This window comes from Sinocyclocheilus grahami, unplaced genomic scaffold (genome assembly GCF_001515645.1).
Source record: "Sinocyclocheilus grahami isolate Dianchi unplaced genomic scaffold, SAMN03320097.WGS_v1.1 scaffold800.1, whole genome shotgun sequence".
Classification (NCBI taxonomy): domain Eukaryota; kingdom Metazoa; phylum Chordata; class Actinopteri; order Cypriniformes; family Cyprinidae; genus Sinocyclocheilus; species Sinocyclocheilus grahami.
Genome location: NW_015505979.1, coordinates 249,227 through 266,579, shown reverse-complemented (window position 1 = coordinate 266,579; position 17,353 = coordinate 249,227). Strand labels below are relative to the sequence as shown.

Below are 17,353 nucleotides of genomic sequence, written 5' to 3'. Positions count from 1 at the left end.
TGTGTGTGTGTGAGTGTGTGTGAGTGTGTGTGTGTGTGTGTGTGGTGACTATGTGAAAAGCGATGTGTAAACGTAAAGTCTACTCTCCTGTGGAGTGGATCAACAGTCCTCCTCCGTCTACTGTGTGAGCTTTTCAGGAAATACCCTAATCTTGTTTGGGCCGTTTAATCATTCTCTTGATATGTATTGGCCTGGAGGATTCAAGCACAAATCTGTCTCAATCCTCTTACTTCACTGGAATTACTGAATGCATGATTATTTGGAGGAAATGTTACGTCTGTTGTTGTACATATATACTGAAATGTACCATATGTGTGTACCAAAAAACAAAAAGCTCAAGCTAAATGAATAAATAAACCAATAAAGTTCTCCTAAATGAATAAATAGTGTGATCAGAATGCATCCAGGTGGTTTTTGAGAGTTTCAGACGGGGATGTGTTGGTGTCTGATGTAAAGGTCTCACTTCAGCTCAGTAGCAGCTGATAACACAAAGGCTGTGGGTGGCCCATCAGCACATCAGTGAAGACTTCATCATGATCCAGACGGGCTCAGAACAGCAGGAGAGCCTACAGGAGTCAGCCAGAGCTGAAAATAAACCACTCTATTCTGAGTCACTCAAACAGCCACACACGTCACATGATTTATTAGCATTTGCTCAGATTTATTGGCTGCTGTCATGTTCTGGTCTTCATTTGTGGCTTTAAGGACATCATAGTTTCGTTTGTACCTTCATGAAAAAGAAGTGTGCTTTATTGTATTGAATGTGCACTTGTAGAGTACTTCATAAAAACTACTTGCAGATAATATAATATAAATGAAATAAAAGGCCACTTAAGTGACTAAAGCGCTATATAAATAAAGGTGACATGACTTGACTTGACTTGACTTAAAGAGAGACACCTTTGTGCACTTTTGTCAAATATAAAAGTCAAAAGTTTGACATTTCAAATCATTGTGTGAAGAGTAATTTGTCTTGATTTAAAGCGGTTCACTTATTTTGCTGTGACTAGCATACTAAAGCAGATGCAACGTACTTGATTGTCATTTAACTGCAGTGTGCTACTGGATATTACATTTAAAGTTAATATCTTTTAAATGTACTAAATTACAGCTTCAAATATATTTAAATACATGACATAGACATGACATTAAAGTATATTTACCATAAAAGCTTGTCAGTTCATTCAGCAGTACTTGAACCATATTTGAAAGACAAGAGAAGTAATTATGAAATTACATATAAAGATACTTAAGTAGGTGAAAAACACTCAGCTAATTGCATTTCATATACATTTAAACTACATCTTCATTTAATTGCGGTTAATATGTAATTAAGAGTCTGAAAACATTACATTCAGTTCACACGTAAGTATATTCTATTAAAGTGTATTATTTCTGTTATAAGTACTCTTTAAAGTATGCTAAAATGTGCTTCTTTTTCACTCATCAAATAAAAATGTTCTCCAGAAACTGAACTGAACGGCCTCTAGGATCTCTCGTTAAACATCTGTCAAGCCTCTACAGAAAATGAAAGAATGAGTTTCCAGCAACGTTCTCATGACTGAATCAGCGCTGAGTCACGCTGGACCTCGACTGCTTCAGACGAGCCACCCACGCTCCCTTCTCCCTCTCACAGCCTCACTCCGCATTATTTTCATACAACAGCACCATATTGCCATGGAGATCTTTCCCTGAGCAAGTTAACCTACTTTCTGAAGCCCAGAGCGAGTCCCTGCCACATTGATTTAACTAAAGATCTCACTGATGAAAGGACGTGTAGTTTCAGAATTGTTCAGAAACTGACGTGGTTGATGTGAACTACAGTATATGCTTTCAGTTTGTTTTAATGAGAAAATCTCTGGAGCTGCCTTCAAATGTCATACAGCATTTGTTGCTTTTGAGACAAACCCATCAGACTGTGCCAATAGCTGCAAAATGTCCCAGATGTTCTGTGTTGCAGATATGATGTCCTACAGATTGAGTCGTGTCGGTCAGCTCCAGGTTAGAACCCATGAATCCCCGACACGAAGCCCGCTCTGAACACAGGAGCTCTGGAGTCTGTCAGAGCCGCGGGTCTGTGTGGGACGAGGGTTCGTAAGGTTTATCAGGACCTGCGTCGATGCTATTTCAGGCTGCTGGACAACAGGAATTTCATTCTCCTTTTATCTTCCTAACATCTCAGGCCTCACAGATAGAGTCAGAAGATCCTTCGGTTCTGCTGCACCTATCCTAGACATCTAACATCAGCACGAATGAACTCATCTATTGTGTCGACCGCTGAGGGAATGAGTCAAAGTGAAGAAATCCTCAACACAAAGTCAGTGGTTTGTACAAGGTCCCCCTCACACTGAGTAATGTCTTGTTTAGACAATAAAAAAAACTTGGTCTCGACTCAATTCCATTAGCCAGACTATCAGGGAGAGTTCATCCAAAAATGAAAATACTGTCATCATTGACTCACCGTCATGTTGTTTCAAGGCGAGACGGACTTTCTTTCTTCTGTGGAACACATCTCCAGTGTGATATTTTGAAAGGAAGATATTTTGAGGAATGTTCATGCTGCTCTTTTCTATGAAACTACTAAAGGAATAATTCAGCCAAACATGATCATTAGCTAAACATTTCCTCACCCTCAGACCATCTAAGATCAGGATGGGTTTGTTTCTTCATCAGGTTTGGAGAAATGTAGCACTGCATCAGTGTCTCAGCAATGGATGCTCTGCAGTGAATGGGTGCCGTCAGAATGAGAGTCCAAACAGCTGATAAAAACATCACAATAATCCACAGCACTCCAGTCCATCAGTTAACATCTGGAGAAGACCAAAGCTGAAACAAATCCAGCATTAAGACGCTTTTAACTCAAATACGAGCCCATAATCCATAATAACGCTTCCTCCAGTGAAGGCACTCTGACGGCACCCATTCACTGCAGAGCATCCATTGCTGAGACACTGATGCAATGCTGCATTTCTACAAATCTGATGAAGAAACAAACTCATCTACATCTTAGATGGTCTGAGTGTGAGCACATTCTCATTTTTGGCTGAATTATTCCTTAATAGACTATCAAGCTCCAAAAACCCTGTGAAATGTTCATTTCAGTTCTTCTGAAGCCATTTGAAAGCTTGAATTGAATTGAAGCTGCTTCATGTGGCCATGTAGCACCACACATTTATTTTTTTATCAGAAAAGTTGAAAATGCAAAAAAAAAAGTTTGGGAAATGTGCTGCCGCTAAGCTTTTACCGATAAAGTAATTTACATAATGTCATCATCCATAAAATGTTTTTACCCATTTTAATGCATCAAATTTGAATATTCATAAGCACAAAATATGTATCCTATTTGCTGCTGTAGATGGTTTAACACCCTTAAAATTGGCCAGCAATTTTAGGAAAGTCTCTATCATTATCAAAACTGAAAGAAAAAAAACATTTCATGCAGCTCCTCTGAGAAATACCCCATTCACTATTGCAGCAATACAACATCAGATGTTCTCAGACGCCTGGCAAACTCCTCTAAAATCAGGTGTTTACTCATGTGAGACATGTCTGGTGATTTAAGTGTTCCACGACTGCAGGTAATGGCCATTAAATACATGAAGAGCATCCAGTAAAAGAGTGCATGCAATCACTCCTATGCATGTCCAGCACACAATATATCACAAACAGCAGCTCAGTGGACGCTATCACAGCTGTGAGCTTTTCTCTCATGGCCTCAGAATCATCAGGTTAACGAAGGACTGGCAGATATCGCTGTGAATGCTGAATAAACGAGCAGATCCTGGCAGTGAGAGATGTGTCTCCCTAGAGCAGCTGGTTTCAGTTATGGATCATAATTGTTTGTTGTAATTGTAAATGATTTAGAACTGAGATGCTGCAGTGATCACGCTCTGCGTCAGCCTCACTCTTAAATACTGTGGTGTGTTTCGTGCAGAACATGTGCTTGATAAGACATAAGATGACTTAGGATTTCAATAAAGGACTGTTTCAGTCATCACAGTGTTTTTCATGTATTTTATGTGTAATTTATAATGCTATTTTTAAGGCCTCTGAAAATATCTGGTTGATTCACTTTGTTATGTATATTACAGCTTTATTTGATTTATTATGCAATTAAATCGTAATTATAATTTTATTTATTTATTTTAAATAAAGTTCTGTTTAGACCTTATAGTTTGCTCATGTGATAACATCATGTGTGACAACTAGCCCCAGTCTCTCCATACTGTTCAAAATCAAGGCAAAAAGTAGATTTTTGGAGCTCAGATGTAAGCGGGTCGTGCTCTTGTGATGAATTACAGCTGCTGGGACACAGAACGAATTTAAGAACTTACATGTACTAAAAAAGAAAAATCAGATGTCAGAGTGAGTTCTGTGAAAAGCTCTTGCAGCATTTGTTTGATGATAACACTTGGTTTAATATCTTATTAACGATGCAATGACATCCATACACTTGTGTGTGTTTTTTGGGACTACTGTACATGATATCTTTATCTTCTGGTAGATGCACAATACCTGTGCATTATTCGTCTTATGCAGCACAGCATGCCACGCCAGACTTCACACAGAGATCGCGTTCACACACAGCATCACGATGTGACAGCAGATGAGCACTGTGCTGTTTGAGAGGTGGGCTTTGCATCTGAGTGCGGAGGCTTGAGGAGGTGGGAGCTCTGCTTCAGCTCGGAGTCGGATTTCAGAGTTTGAGGGAGTCTGGACGAACTGAGACGGCTTTGTTCTCGTGGAGCTGCTGGGTCCCGGCGGGTGTTCAGGACAGGGGTCTCTGCAGCTTACACCGCGCGTCATGGGCCGAGCGAGCGACTCATCGCGGAGGTGAGCCAGCTTTCCTGAAATCATATTTCATTCATTTGCTTCTGAGAAACATCTCGCATCATCTTCATCTGTATTTCTCATCAGCAGAGTGTGGTGCTGGAGCTTCATTACTGTGTGCATCTGCTCTTCTGCCTCTGCCTTGCTGCACTTGGACTCAGGTATGGCACATCTCTCGCATGTTTCAGAACATCACAGCAAACGTGTTTATATGCGCTATAGCTACAGTCATTCACAAGCTGCAGAAAATAGTTCGAGGTAGGCTGTGCACGACTCGTTCTTTTGAGTCAGGTCTTTTTTAGTGAATCGGTTCGCGGCTGAATCGGTCCGAGCGGTTCTCGAGACTCGTTTAACCGATAATCGGCTCTTTTGTGGCGTCGCGTCGCTGTTTTGGTCGTGTGATCTTGCGTGTACTGGGAGTGAGCTGAGAACCTGTTACTTTAATAACCCATTAACAACAGACATGTTACACATGATGAAACATAATGGAGATAATTACAGGTTTGTCTAATAAACGAAAAGGAGTTGATTTTAATAAACAACAACATGTTATTACTTGCAAAACTTTTTTTTTGTAGTTGAGACATGCAAATTAATTTTAGTAGCATATTGTAAAATAGGCTATTTAGTTTCTAAATTATTGTTTTTATGAACTGAATCATGGGTGCAACGCTATACATTTACAAAACACATATCAATAAAACATAATCAGAAAAACGCATATGTGATTTCATACGGCTTTATTTGGACGTTGTCATGGTCACGGGATGACGTAATTACGCCATGGCATTAAATAATGGCTTTTGAACCGATTCTTAGAAATGAACTTCGACTGAACCGATTCTTAGAAATGAACTTCGACTGAACCGATTCGCATAAACGAGTCAGACTGCCCAATCCTAGGGGTTACCAAAGAAGCTGTTCCATTCCTGTGCTAATCTGTTTCACAAACCACCCACTTATTTTAACGTTGTGTTCAGTTTCTGTTTTTGTAAGATTGAATCTAATCTAAATTTAAGATTCATCTCAGATCTACAGAGCCGCGAAGAAAATTAGATGGCAGGAAAAACATTCAGTGTTAATGCTTTTGTGTTCGCTCGCAAAAATTCTCTGAAAATAGTATTGCTTTTCCTTCCACCTCATATTATTTTCATCATAAAAGTTTTGCAAATGAACACAAAGGTTCTTTGGGGAATGCAAAAGATTTCCTAGTGAACGCAAGAGCATTTCACTTTTTTTTCTTTCTGCCATATCATTTTTTACTGCGTCCCTTTAAGGCCGGGGTTCTCAACTCTGGCCCTCGAGATCCACTTTCAGAGTTTAGCTCCAACACACCTCACAAGCCCTGATCAAACACAGCTGTCTGTAATTATTAAATGCTACTGACGACCTTAATTAGCTGGTCTAGTTGTGTTTGATCAGGTAGATCTCCAGGAACAGGACTGGGCTCCCTTGATGTCCATGTATTTTGTAAGTAGCTGTGCAATAATGGGATCTTGTTGTTACTGTTAAAAAACAAAACCTATAGTTTCAGGGTGAAATGAGACCCGCTAAGCGCTCAGAACAGACTGTAGGCTATAGATGAACACGAGCAGCACAGGAGCCGCTGGGAGACGTGACGATGATGATGATGATGATGATGATGATGCACTCCGGCTCTGATGTGGTTTTCTCTGAGCGCTGAGACTGCAGAACTCCATGAACTGTTGCTGCAACATGATTTATTAAGATCCAGATGCATTTATATTACTTTTGTCCATTGTAGCTATTTTTATATTGTTTTTCCATAGTAGTTTTAGGGCGCTATGAAAGTCACTTTCCATGTTTCCATCACTGTATCCAGGTGAGGTTCATAGTTTGGTGAGGGAGCTCAAGGTCGCAGAAGGTGGTCGTAGAGGGCTAAACCCCATTTCTTTACCTCAATTACCCTCGTGATGACAGATAGCTGGCACAGCGACTCTGTTCGGTCGAAACTGCCGTTATGACAAGCGGCGGAGCCCGAGTAATCTTCCCTAAGGATGACATCATGTCCACAAAAGCTGTATTGTGTTCCATCCGTAAAATAACGCAGAGCTGTTCATACTCGGTCCAAACGGGACGCGTGCCAGAAGATCGCATTCTTGACCTCGTTTTATGTTAATGATGAATTTAATATGTTTTGAGGAATGGCTTGGCTGTTATTACGGGGCGTCGATAACACTGCAGTTTCTCAATCAGCTGAAATTTGACACATTATTCCAGATGCAGGAGAAAAGCTTCAGAATGTGCATTTAAAGGGGTAGTTCACCCACAAATGCAAATTTAAAGCATTTACTCCCCCTCACATTGAAGAGGAAATCAAAGTCAGTTGTTTTGGACCCCACTGACTTTCATAAACGAGGGTGGCTAAACAGAAGTTTAGTTTTTAGCTGAACTGTTCCTGTAAGCTGTGTGATGTTTGAGATGACTGCTTCTAGAGCTTTTGTGATTCACATTTCACAAGAACTCCTGTAATATATGATGATAGATGATCGTGAAGAGCTCGGCCAGCACGGCGCTGGCCAGACGACTGATTTGGGACACATATTTCCAGCCCCAGCTGTAAACACAAAGGAAACAGAGCCGTTTCCACAGAAACCAGCCATCTGAGTGTGTTGTACGAGAGCAGCTGCTTTCTGATTCTGATGTGTATTTGATGCACAAACTTCGTCTGAAACACGTTTGGTCTTGACTGCTCAAGGCCTCTTGCTGCGTCCACACAGTTTGGCATTGGCTGTTCCGTTTATCTCGTCGTTTAAGGTCATGTTTTTTCAGATTCAGTTTTTCTGTGTAAAGTGGCAATGTGAAATCTACCTGGATTCAAACACTCGTTGAGGACTTTGTTTCACTGACCTGGCTCAGTGCACTGAAGTCTCGAGAGCTTTAGTAGCGTTCTCCAGGGCTTGGGTTTCCTGTAGATCTGGTTCCTCTGCTCTTGTTTAGTTTGTATTAGAGTTACTGTTCTCCTTCCCTTCAGAAGCGGTCCTAATGTGGACACTGACAGCTCATATTAACCACAGGAATGGAGGCCGGCCTTTTGTAATGCATCCTACTGCTGAAGAATTGTCTTCTAACTTTTGAAACATTGACCCACATGGCAGCTCTCAGCTCTCAAAACAAACCTGAGATTGTGGGACTCATGCCAGCGGCGGCTTTTCCGCTGAAGATAAGCAGGAGCGAGCCTGGTCCAGGACCTGATGGAGACCTCCAGACACCTGGAGGAGACTGTGCCGTGATGGGGAACGTTCTTTGGAGGAGGTGTTCAGTTGAGCTCCTGACTTTGGGGTTTTTATAATGTTCTGGGTGATTCCCAGGTTTTTTCACATCAATCAAATGCATGTGGCATACGAATCAGATGTGTGTGTGTGTGTGTGTGTGTGTGTGTTGCATAATGCAGTTGTTGCTCTACAGGAATGTATTGTGACATACTCCAGCATTACAGCAACACAGTGAAATTAAAACGTTTGGATTGACAGTGTGAGAGGATTTTTCTTCCTCCTCTCTGACACGTCTGCCTCCAGTTTCTGGAAAATATTAGGCAACGGATAAAACTCCATCAAAGGAAATGTGCAAGAGTGTCCAAACAAGAATGTTAAAACGACGTCTCATCCTTTCCCTCACTGGCCTGCAGAACAGGAGACTCATTGTGAGAGAAGCTAATTCTGTTTTGGAGGAAACCGTGGCGTCTTGTACTGGTGTAACCGCAGAGTTTAGTTTCTCATTGTGAAGGGTCTTCTGATGTTAATGGCTGTTTGATTCTAATGTGAGAGTCAATGAAAACAACACTTAATGTGCTTTTTATTACAGTTTGATTCACCTTACTGAACAGATCCAGTATTATGTTTGTAAGCTGCTTGTTGAAACATACTGGCCACATATATACAGCAGTGTTTTAAGACTGGCAGTGAATCCTCTCATTTGAATCCTTTAATGTGTAAAGCAGGAGTCACACTATGTTGATATAGTGATGATAACCAGTGACCGACTGTGAACAAGAAACATGAATGAAAGCCTGTTTATTTCATCAGATGATGGTTCATTAGATGAAAAATAAAATCTAAAATAATGTAAAGATAAGGGAAATGAGCATGAACAATTAAATATCCAGTATAGAAAAAAAATCTAACATTGGCTTATTAAAAAATCTAATTATGATTTTTCTGTAAAAAAAAAAAAAAGCTTTATGTTTGCTGTGCTTGTTTGTAGGTCTGCACAATGTTGCCCCAAATTGTGTAACTTTATATATAAATATGGTTGTGTAAGTAATATTATTTATTGTAATATGTCACTGTAAAATAAAAAAATCTAGCATTTAAGAATATATATATATATATATATATATACACACATATATATATATATATATATATATAAAAAATTAATTTTTTTTTCAAACTTTAAAATATTATGCTTTTATTTGTCAGAAAAGTGCAGGGAGCCCTTAAAGTGTTTCTTTTATTGACAACAGCTGGATTATATGTGCTTCTCATTACAAGTTTGCTAAGACAGTTTGGCTTGTGTTTCATTCCCAAATGTATGTCATGAGTAGCTCCGTCTCAGAGATGCAGATGGAGTTGTGGATCATTTACTGTGAATCGAGTAGCTCTGAGAAGCTGAAAACACAGACCATGAGCTGCTCATGTGTAGTGCCGCGCTTCACTCTCAAACACACTCCTTTAATGAAATCACAGCCTTTGCTCTTTGAGAATCGCACGAAGCCATATCGTGATTTCTGTTTTGATTAATCATGCACTACAGTATGGTGGTTGTCACTACCTGAATGCTTCAGGAGTGTGTTTTTGGTAGTAGAATGGGGTTTCCATTCTCATTAATCAAAATCCATGACCATATTTAGCTGCGTTATGCGCACGGCCACTGTGTCCTACAGGCCAAGGAGTCAAATGAGGCCAGTTTATTTTCTGTCACTGTGCAATAAGAATAACAGCTGAGCGGTCTTGAGAGGCCTGTACCATCTCTAGCATGCTTAGTATCAACATACACGAGCCAAGAGCTGCTGTTATGCCTCTTTACCCATTCCTGGGTCAATCCGTCTGCTGTATACATCACAGTGAAGATATAGCAAGAGCACTTCATAACACACACATATATTATATACAGTACCATCCTCCCTGTTCCCATGCAGAGACGCTTAATCTATTATGCTCTTATATTTCCAAAAAGCACGAAAAGGTTAAAATAGCAGTTAGAGGCTGATGGAGAGTGTTTGCACTCATACGTACCCATCCTTTTCCTATTATGTCATCACAACAGGAATGTTCAAATAGAGAAAAACAGAGGATTATTTTTGCCATCTGGGCAGGGAAGTCTGACAGGAATGAATGTATAACACGAGTGAAACGTCCATGAGACACAAACCAAAACAGGAAAGCATGACTGGATGTTCCATAGCCTTAACAGAAAAACACATTCCCACTCTACTCAAGCTACTGGTTTGCATTTGACATCCAGACGTTGAGTGGAGCGGCCCTACTGATCTTTGACCTTTAGAAAATATAGATAGGTTAAAACATGTTTTGTGCTCTTCTTATGAGTTTTTAACGAGAGTACAGACACAGTTATACAAACACTGTATTGGAAGAGTGCTTATACTGCCATGCACTCCAGTGCTGTACCGGGTGCGCTAATGAGCAAGTGTACTATCAGAAACGCCAAACACGTGGAGCTGGATATGTGATGTAAACGTCAAAATGTATTACTTTGCTAATAATGCACTATGGTAAAAGTGTTTTGAGCTCACAACATAGTATTGTTCAAGGAACTGCATTAAAATACGTCTTTAACCAATAATCTGCACCTGTAATCAGTGTATATAGAATACATTTTTTGGTGTTTTATTGTCACTAGTGCTTATTTCAGCTGGTACCTGCAGTGAACTATATATACATGTGTTTTTGGAGCTGCAGGAATGTTTAGTTTGCTGTTTTCTGTGAATGATGTGTTATCAGTGAATTAGCTGTTGACTAGCAGTGATGTTAAACTCGCACATATGGAACTCATGACTGTTGTTGTGCTTTTTTGTAGTCTGGCTGAAATGAGTAAGTGGAAAGTTCTTGTCAGCTCTGGACAATAGGAGGACTAGCATTGGGTGTAAAAGTTTTTAACATTGCTAACAAACACAGGATGTGACCTTCCTGCCTTCAGATGTATAGCCATAGCCTTCGAACCACGCAGATGAAAAAACGCAATAAAAGCGGACCTTTCTAGAGCTAGGAAGGGGAATGAATCACAGGGAATGTTTAGTGATAGTGTGAACAGATGCGTCAGTGAGTGCTTATTACTTTTAATTTCCTGTTTAAATGTTTTTGCTGGTGAATATTGAGGGGTTTAGGATCACTAGGATCACCTTCATGCAGTGAATGCAATGAAATACCAACACAGTCTCGTGACAATTCATTTTATTTTACATATTTGTCATATATGTATTAGTGGCTAATGAACTTGTATGATCCACATGTTTTTGTATGATCTGCATACGCCCCAGTGACAATTAGGTTTAGTGGTGCACTTTTTTCGAAAAATTGTATGTTTCTGTTCGATTCACATCATATGAAATCATCACCTCATGAAACAGTCAGGTTTTGCTGTGAGATCGAGCTGGCAGTGCTCACATACGAACACAGAGAGAGCAGCCATCTGGTTTAACCAGGAACTATTTACTACATTTTTAAATGAAGTCATTGCAGTTTTTCAGCATGAATAAAGTAGCCTGATCAGAGATTATTCACAAACGTCTGTGCTATAGAAATGTTTGTGCTCAGTTGACATGTGTTTGTGCTATTAGCTGATTTCTTTACTGAATCGGGTAATTAAAACCACTTAGACATCAGATCCTGTTTTCAGCACACCATTCATTCACGATTCCCTCCAGAACGTTCAGATTTAATCATGGGCGTTCCCTTCAGTGGATTACTTTCACAAAATGACTTAGTTCTAGTATTTGCCTTCTTATTTTCAAATAAAATATCTACTTTATAGTCTTTTGTATCCAGATCTTTGACTAATCAGCATAAGGTCATATTCTGTTGACACTCTTTACACTTCTCACCCAGATCAAGCTGAAACCTGCAGTAGCTCTCACTCCAAGCCCTAACACCATTTGAGCTGCTAATCACGATCTTGATTGGGCTGTTAAGAGCTTAATGGAGAAAAGCACTCCAGCTTCCTTTGGCTTTTAAGATCCAGTGAGTTTCTGTGTGTGGAACAGACTGTCTGCATCTCACAAAACACGCACGGCTGATTAGGCTCTAATATACACGGCACACAAAGGAAAGTCCTGCAAGAGCAGCTTCAAAATCTCATTAATCACATCCTCCATTCATGAGGCACAGTGTATTCCAGCCAGCGTCATAAACTCCTTCACGCGGTTCTGCTGTGAGTTGCGGGCGACGTGTGGTCAACAGATCACCAAATCAACGTCAGGTGATCGGCTTCAGTCCTGAGATGATGACGGGCAGCTTTGGCGTTTAGAGCTTCAGCAGCCTAAAGAGGAAATGCCTGTCAGTTATAATTGTCCAGGATTTAATGTGTGTGGAACAACTCATCAGCATGCAATGTTAATGAGATTGTTTACAACGCTTTATTGCGTCCTGTGAGACCCCATCTACATTTACCCTTGGGGAAGAAAACCGTTTTATTGAGCTGACGGCATGGACATGACTCGTTCTGCTGTTTTGACTGAGAACTTGGTGTGTTGGACATTGATGTGGTGTTTACACTGTTGTTCAGAGGTTTGAGGTCCGTTCTGTTCACCAAGGCTGCATTTATTTGATCAAAATACAGTGAAATATTATTACAGTTTCAAATAGCTGTATTCTATGTGAATCTCTGTTAAACTGTAATGTATTTCTGTGATGTGCAGCTGTATTTTCAGCATCATTCCTCCAGTCTTCAGTGTCACATGATCTTCAGAAATCAGTATAATATGCTGATCTGCTGCTCGAGACACATTTCTGATTATTATCAATGTTGAACACAGTTGTGCTGCACAATATTTCTGTGGAAACTGTGATGCATTTTATTTTTCAGGATTCACAGATGAACAGAAAGTTCAGAAGAACAGCATTTATCTGAAATGGAGATCTTTTGTAACATTATAAATGTCTTTACTGTCACTTCTGATCATTTTAATGTGTTCCTGATCAATAAAAGTCCTTGATCAGCTTTTAGAATTACAAATCATGCTGACGCCAAACTTTTGAATGGTTTTGTATTTTAAACACAATAATGAGGATTATATTGATAAGCTGATGTGGCTAAGACTTAATACCAAACCAGAATTCAGCACTGAGTTATAATATAAAGCTCAAGGTTTCCAAACTGAGAGTCAAGGAAGGAAACAAAACAGCAGCACCTTGACCTTAAAAACGTTATATTTCTCATGATTTATGATTTATAATGAAAGCTTCTTTATCATTTTCATTCCAGCTTCAAAATTAAAAGACAAATCCAGAATTGACCATAATTCCATTCTCAAATTCAGACCTGTCTGGATAAAGCTGTGTACTGTAGTAGATTTGGAAAGCAACTGTAATGTTTCTAGTGATGAGGTGTTGTGGGTGGTCCAGACTGGCCGTCTCAATCCAGCGATTGTAGAGTTGAAAGCTCTGAACAGCCACGGTCTCAAACACAAACCCAGATGGTATGGTGTCTTAAACATGGCCTCCTCTTTTTCAAGTCGTTCCCGACTCATGTGCGCAGATTCATCCGCAGGGGAAATTTGCTGATTCAGATCCGACATGCTGTTGTGGCCCAATAAAAGTAAAAAAGACACTAGGTCTTTCATTAGGAGCGCTTTGGGCCTCCGGAAGTCGAGTCAAAGAGCATCTTCACTGAAGTTCCCAGGCTTCTGCTGGAGGACTCCGATTGAGAGAAAGAGCAATAAAGAGACCGTGAAAGCACTTGAAATGTGTTCTTTGATTGTTGAAGCTGTTTGGATGTGCAGTCTGTAATAATCTGTAAATAACCTGCAGCGGTGCTGATTTATACTCATATCAAGGCGATTTCCTTTCCTAAATGTGAATTCTTTAATAAGCTAATATGCTGAATTTATCGGGCTTGAATGGCTTCATGTGAAAACAGCATGTTAAATGCAGGGATTTATTTTTAGTTGATCCAAGCACAGAAAAGTGCTGGAAAGCAGCAGTGTTTACTGTAAAGCGTTTGGCCGACGGCACAGCAGATGAAGCTTCATTAATCAAACATCTTCATCCGTCCCGCGTGAGGCTTGTGTTTGTGATGGCAGCTCAGGGGCTTTCAGTGCCTGGATTATTTTGAGTGGTTTGCAGAGATGATCAAATGTTCCACTGTGGCGCAAGCTAAAAACATGCATGAGAAGACGCATGATCATTTATTATGCCCTTTAGCAGTTCTGTATCCTGCTGAATCTTTTAATATCATGAAAATGAATTACAGCTGGCTCTGTCAAGCTCCAAAATCACCAAAAAGCGCCATGAAGAAGCTGTGCAGAATATTGCATGTCTTCTGGGATCATATGATGGTTTTATGTGAGGAACACATCAAAAACAAGTCGTTATTCTCTGAAAATCTAGATGTTTATGACATTCTGTAGGAGAAGCATTGATTTGTGAACAGATCGTTTGTCTGATGTCTGTTGATTCATTTCCAAAACCAGTCTGAATGATTTGTTCATGAATCAGGCTGATCTACTGTCTGATTCACTGTCTGATTCAACGATTCACTGTCTGATTCCCTGATTCACTGTCTGATTCACTGATTCACTGTCGGATTCACTGATTCACCGATTCACTGTCTGATTCACCGATTCACTGTCTGATTCACTGATTCACTGTCGGATTCACTGATTCACCGATTCACTGTCTGATTCACCGATTCACTGTCTGATTCACCGATTCACTGTCTGATTCACCGATTCACTGTCTGATTCACTGTCTGATTCACTGATTCACCGATTCACTGTCTGATTCCCCGATTCACTGTCTGATTCACTGATTCACTGTCGGATTCACTGATTCACCGATTCACTGTCTGATTCACCGATTCACTGTCTGATTCACCGATTCACTGTCTGATTCACCGATTCACTGTCTGATTCACTGTCTGATTCACTGATTCACCGATTCACTGTCTGATTCACTGATTCACAGATTCACTTTCTGATTCACTGATTCACTGTCTGATTCACTGATTCGGTTGCAGCTGCTCACAGGAGTGGACATTATTAGTGAATAATGATTTAGTCACATGAGCCACTTTTATGATACTTATGGTGCTTTCATATACTTTTTAAAGCTTGAACGCTTCAATCCTCATTCACTTATATTATGTCTTCATGTCTTGAACATGAAAAAACTATACAGGTACAAGTACAGTATCTCAGTGATACTAAATTAGCACTGCTTGAACTGCATGAGGGTGAGTAAATGATGACAGACTTATTTTTTGTTTGTTCCTTTGGCATCTTCAGTCAGTGAATTTGTACCTCAAAACTCCAAAAGTTTAGTGTTGCTTTTCGAGCAGTATGAAGAGTATTCGAGGAAACAAAGGTAGCGATGCAGGAGTCATCAGCAGATAGAGGAGGATTTAGAGAGCGAGAGGATAATCTGAGCTTTGAGCTGGTTTTGTGCTTCTCGATTCCCACCGGTGTTTTCGAGAGCAAATCCCTCACTCCTAAAAAGAAACAGCCTGGCTAATTTGGTGCTTTCACAGGGTTTTAGATGCTTGTTTTGTGGATTTGGACTAGTCAAGCTGAGAAACCAGGTGGTGTACTACAGCTAAAACAGCTGAGCTCCAGATTTAACCAGCTGAGAGTTGCAAATTAAGTTGTTTTTCACTTCAAGATACTCAAACTGTGCAGATCCAGTGTTTTTAAGTTAATATTGTTTCCTGGAAATCTCGGGGGGCAAAACCAGAAACTTTCCCCTGTGAAAAGCTAATGAGAAATGTGCAGTGTTTGTGCTGTAAAGCATCATAAGTCATGTATAAGCACAGAAAGTCGTCTGACTGCCACAAACCTGTCAAAAAGCTTTCCAGATCATTTGTAGAGCCTCAGGTTTAGATGTATATGGCTGGATTGTGTGATTTATGTGTGGATGCACAAGTTAAAGCTGAAATCAAACAGCAGCAGTTTCCCCATTAAACACTGAACATACGGATTTAAACGCTAGCGCCACGCGTGGAATTAGACCAGCAGGTGTTAATGAATTCATGAATAATTAGATTCAGTATATATTTGATATAAGTAGTTCATTCTATCGGAGTTCAGAGTGAAAATGTCTGAATTAGTGAAATGACCCTAAAGCTGGATTTGCACAGGATCGGTGGAGCAGGTCATGCTTTTTCCTCTGAAATGTTCCCAGAAGCCTGTAAATATGTGCTCACATCCGTCAGTCCGCTTACTGTAGCTGTGGAAGCGTTAAACTCCAGATGCTGATGATGGAGCTTGTGAATGTCGGTGGAGGGAACAGAGGAGCACAGGTTCAGTGATATGGAAGATGAGCCTCACGAAGGCTGTTTGTGATTGAGAAGCTCTTGAGTAACTCTCCCAACACACTCCTTATTGCTCCTCAGGGACCCTTCCTAAATATGTGTGTGAGTGTGTGTGTGTGTGTGTGTACACGTTTTTGTGACAAATGAGGACATAAATGTGTATAATGACAAAGGTATGACAGGTATTACAAGGAGAAGGTGACTTTTCAGGACATTACCCCATGTCCCCACTTTTCAAAACGCTTATAAATCACACAGAATGGAGTGTATTGAAAATCTGAAATAGCAGAAAGTCTCCTGTGAGGGGTAGGTTTAGGGGTAGGGTTGGTGTAGGGCAATAGAATATACGGTCTGTACAGTATAAAAACCATTACGCCTATGGGATGTCCCCACTTTTCACAAATGTAAACGTGTGTGTGAGAGAGTGTGTGTGTGTGTGTGTGTGTGAGAGAGTGAGTGTGTGTGTGTGTGTGTGTGTGTTGTGAGCGTCAGCCTGGGATGTTTCCAGCGCGGCTCTCCGCGCTCTCAGCTGGGTCTGCTTTGCCACCAGGTCCCGGATCTGCTTCTCCAGCTCGGGCCGTGTCCTCACCTGCACTCAAAGGTCGACACACATCCGCCATTAAAGCAAGTAACAGTGAGTAAAACAATGGAAATGTGTGTGAATAGAGTATTAGTGTAAGCGAGATTAGCGGCAACCACGCTGGCGATGCTAGCGGGCTATATGCTAATAGCGGACTCGGAAGTCAAAAATAGAACTAGTGCTAACAAAGCGCTCTGATTGTTTTTGTTGTAGAATACGATAGGGGATATATTCACACGTTATAAAACTGAAAAAGGATTGTGTATAAAATTGATTTTAAGATAAAAAATTAGACGACAAAGAATTAACTGAGCTCAAACTCAAACCACACGGCAGCAACAAACAAAGTGTGTGTGTGTGTGTGAGTATTTGTGAGTGTGTGTGTGTGTGTGTGGGGGGGGGGGGGGGGCCCGAACAAAGGTGGTTTAAATAAATATG

The 17,353-nt window shown here is 40.4% G+C and overlaps 1 protein-coding gene across 3 annotated transcripts in view; it reads left to right on the top strand.

Annotated features, from left to right (window-relative positions):
• Positions 1-4,474: 4,474 nt before the first annotated feature.
• The window catches only part of LOC107561959 (collagen alpha-1(XV) chain-like), a 62,633-nt gene continuing 49,754 nt past the window's right edge, over positions 4,475-17,353 (top strand). For 2 of the 3 annotated variants that reach the window (XM_016246507.1, XM_016246506.1), the window contains exons 1-2: positions 4,475-4,833; positions 4,918-4,991. In XM_016246507.1, the coding sequence (XP_016101993.1) occupies positions 4,805-4,833; positions 4,918-4,991 (103 nt within the window). In that variant the 5' untranslated portion in view covers positions 4,475-4,804. The remainder of the gene's footprint in view (positions 4,834-4,917; positions 4,992-17,353) is intronic. The other variant, XM_016246508.1, reaches the window with a different exon arrangement.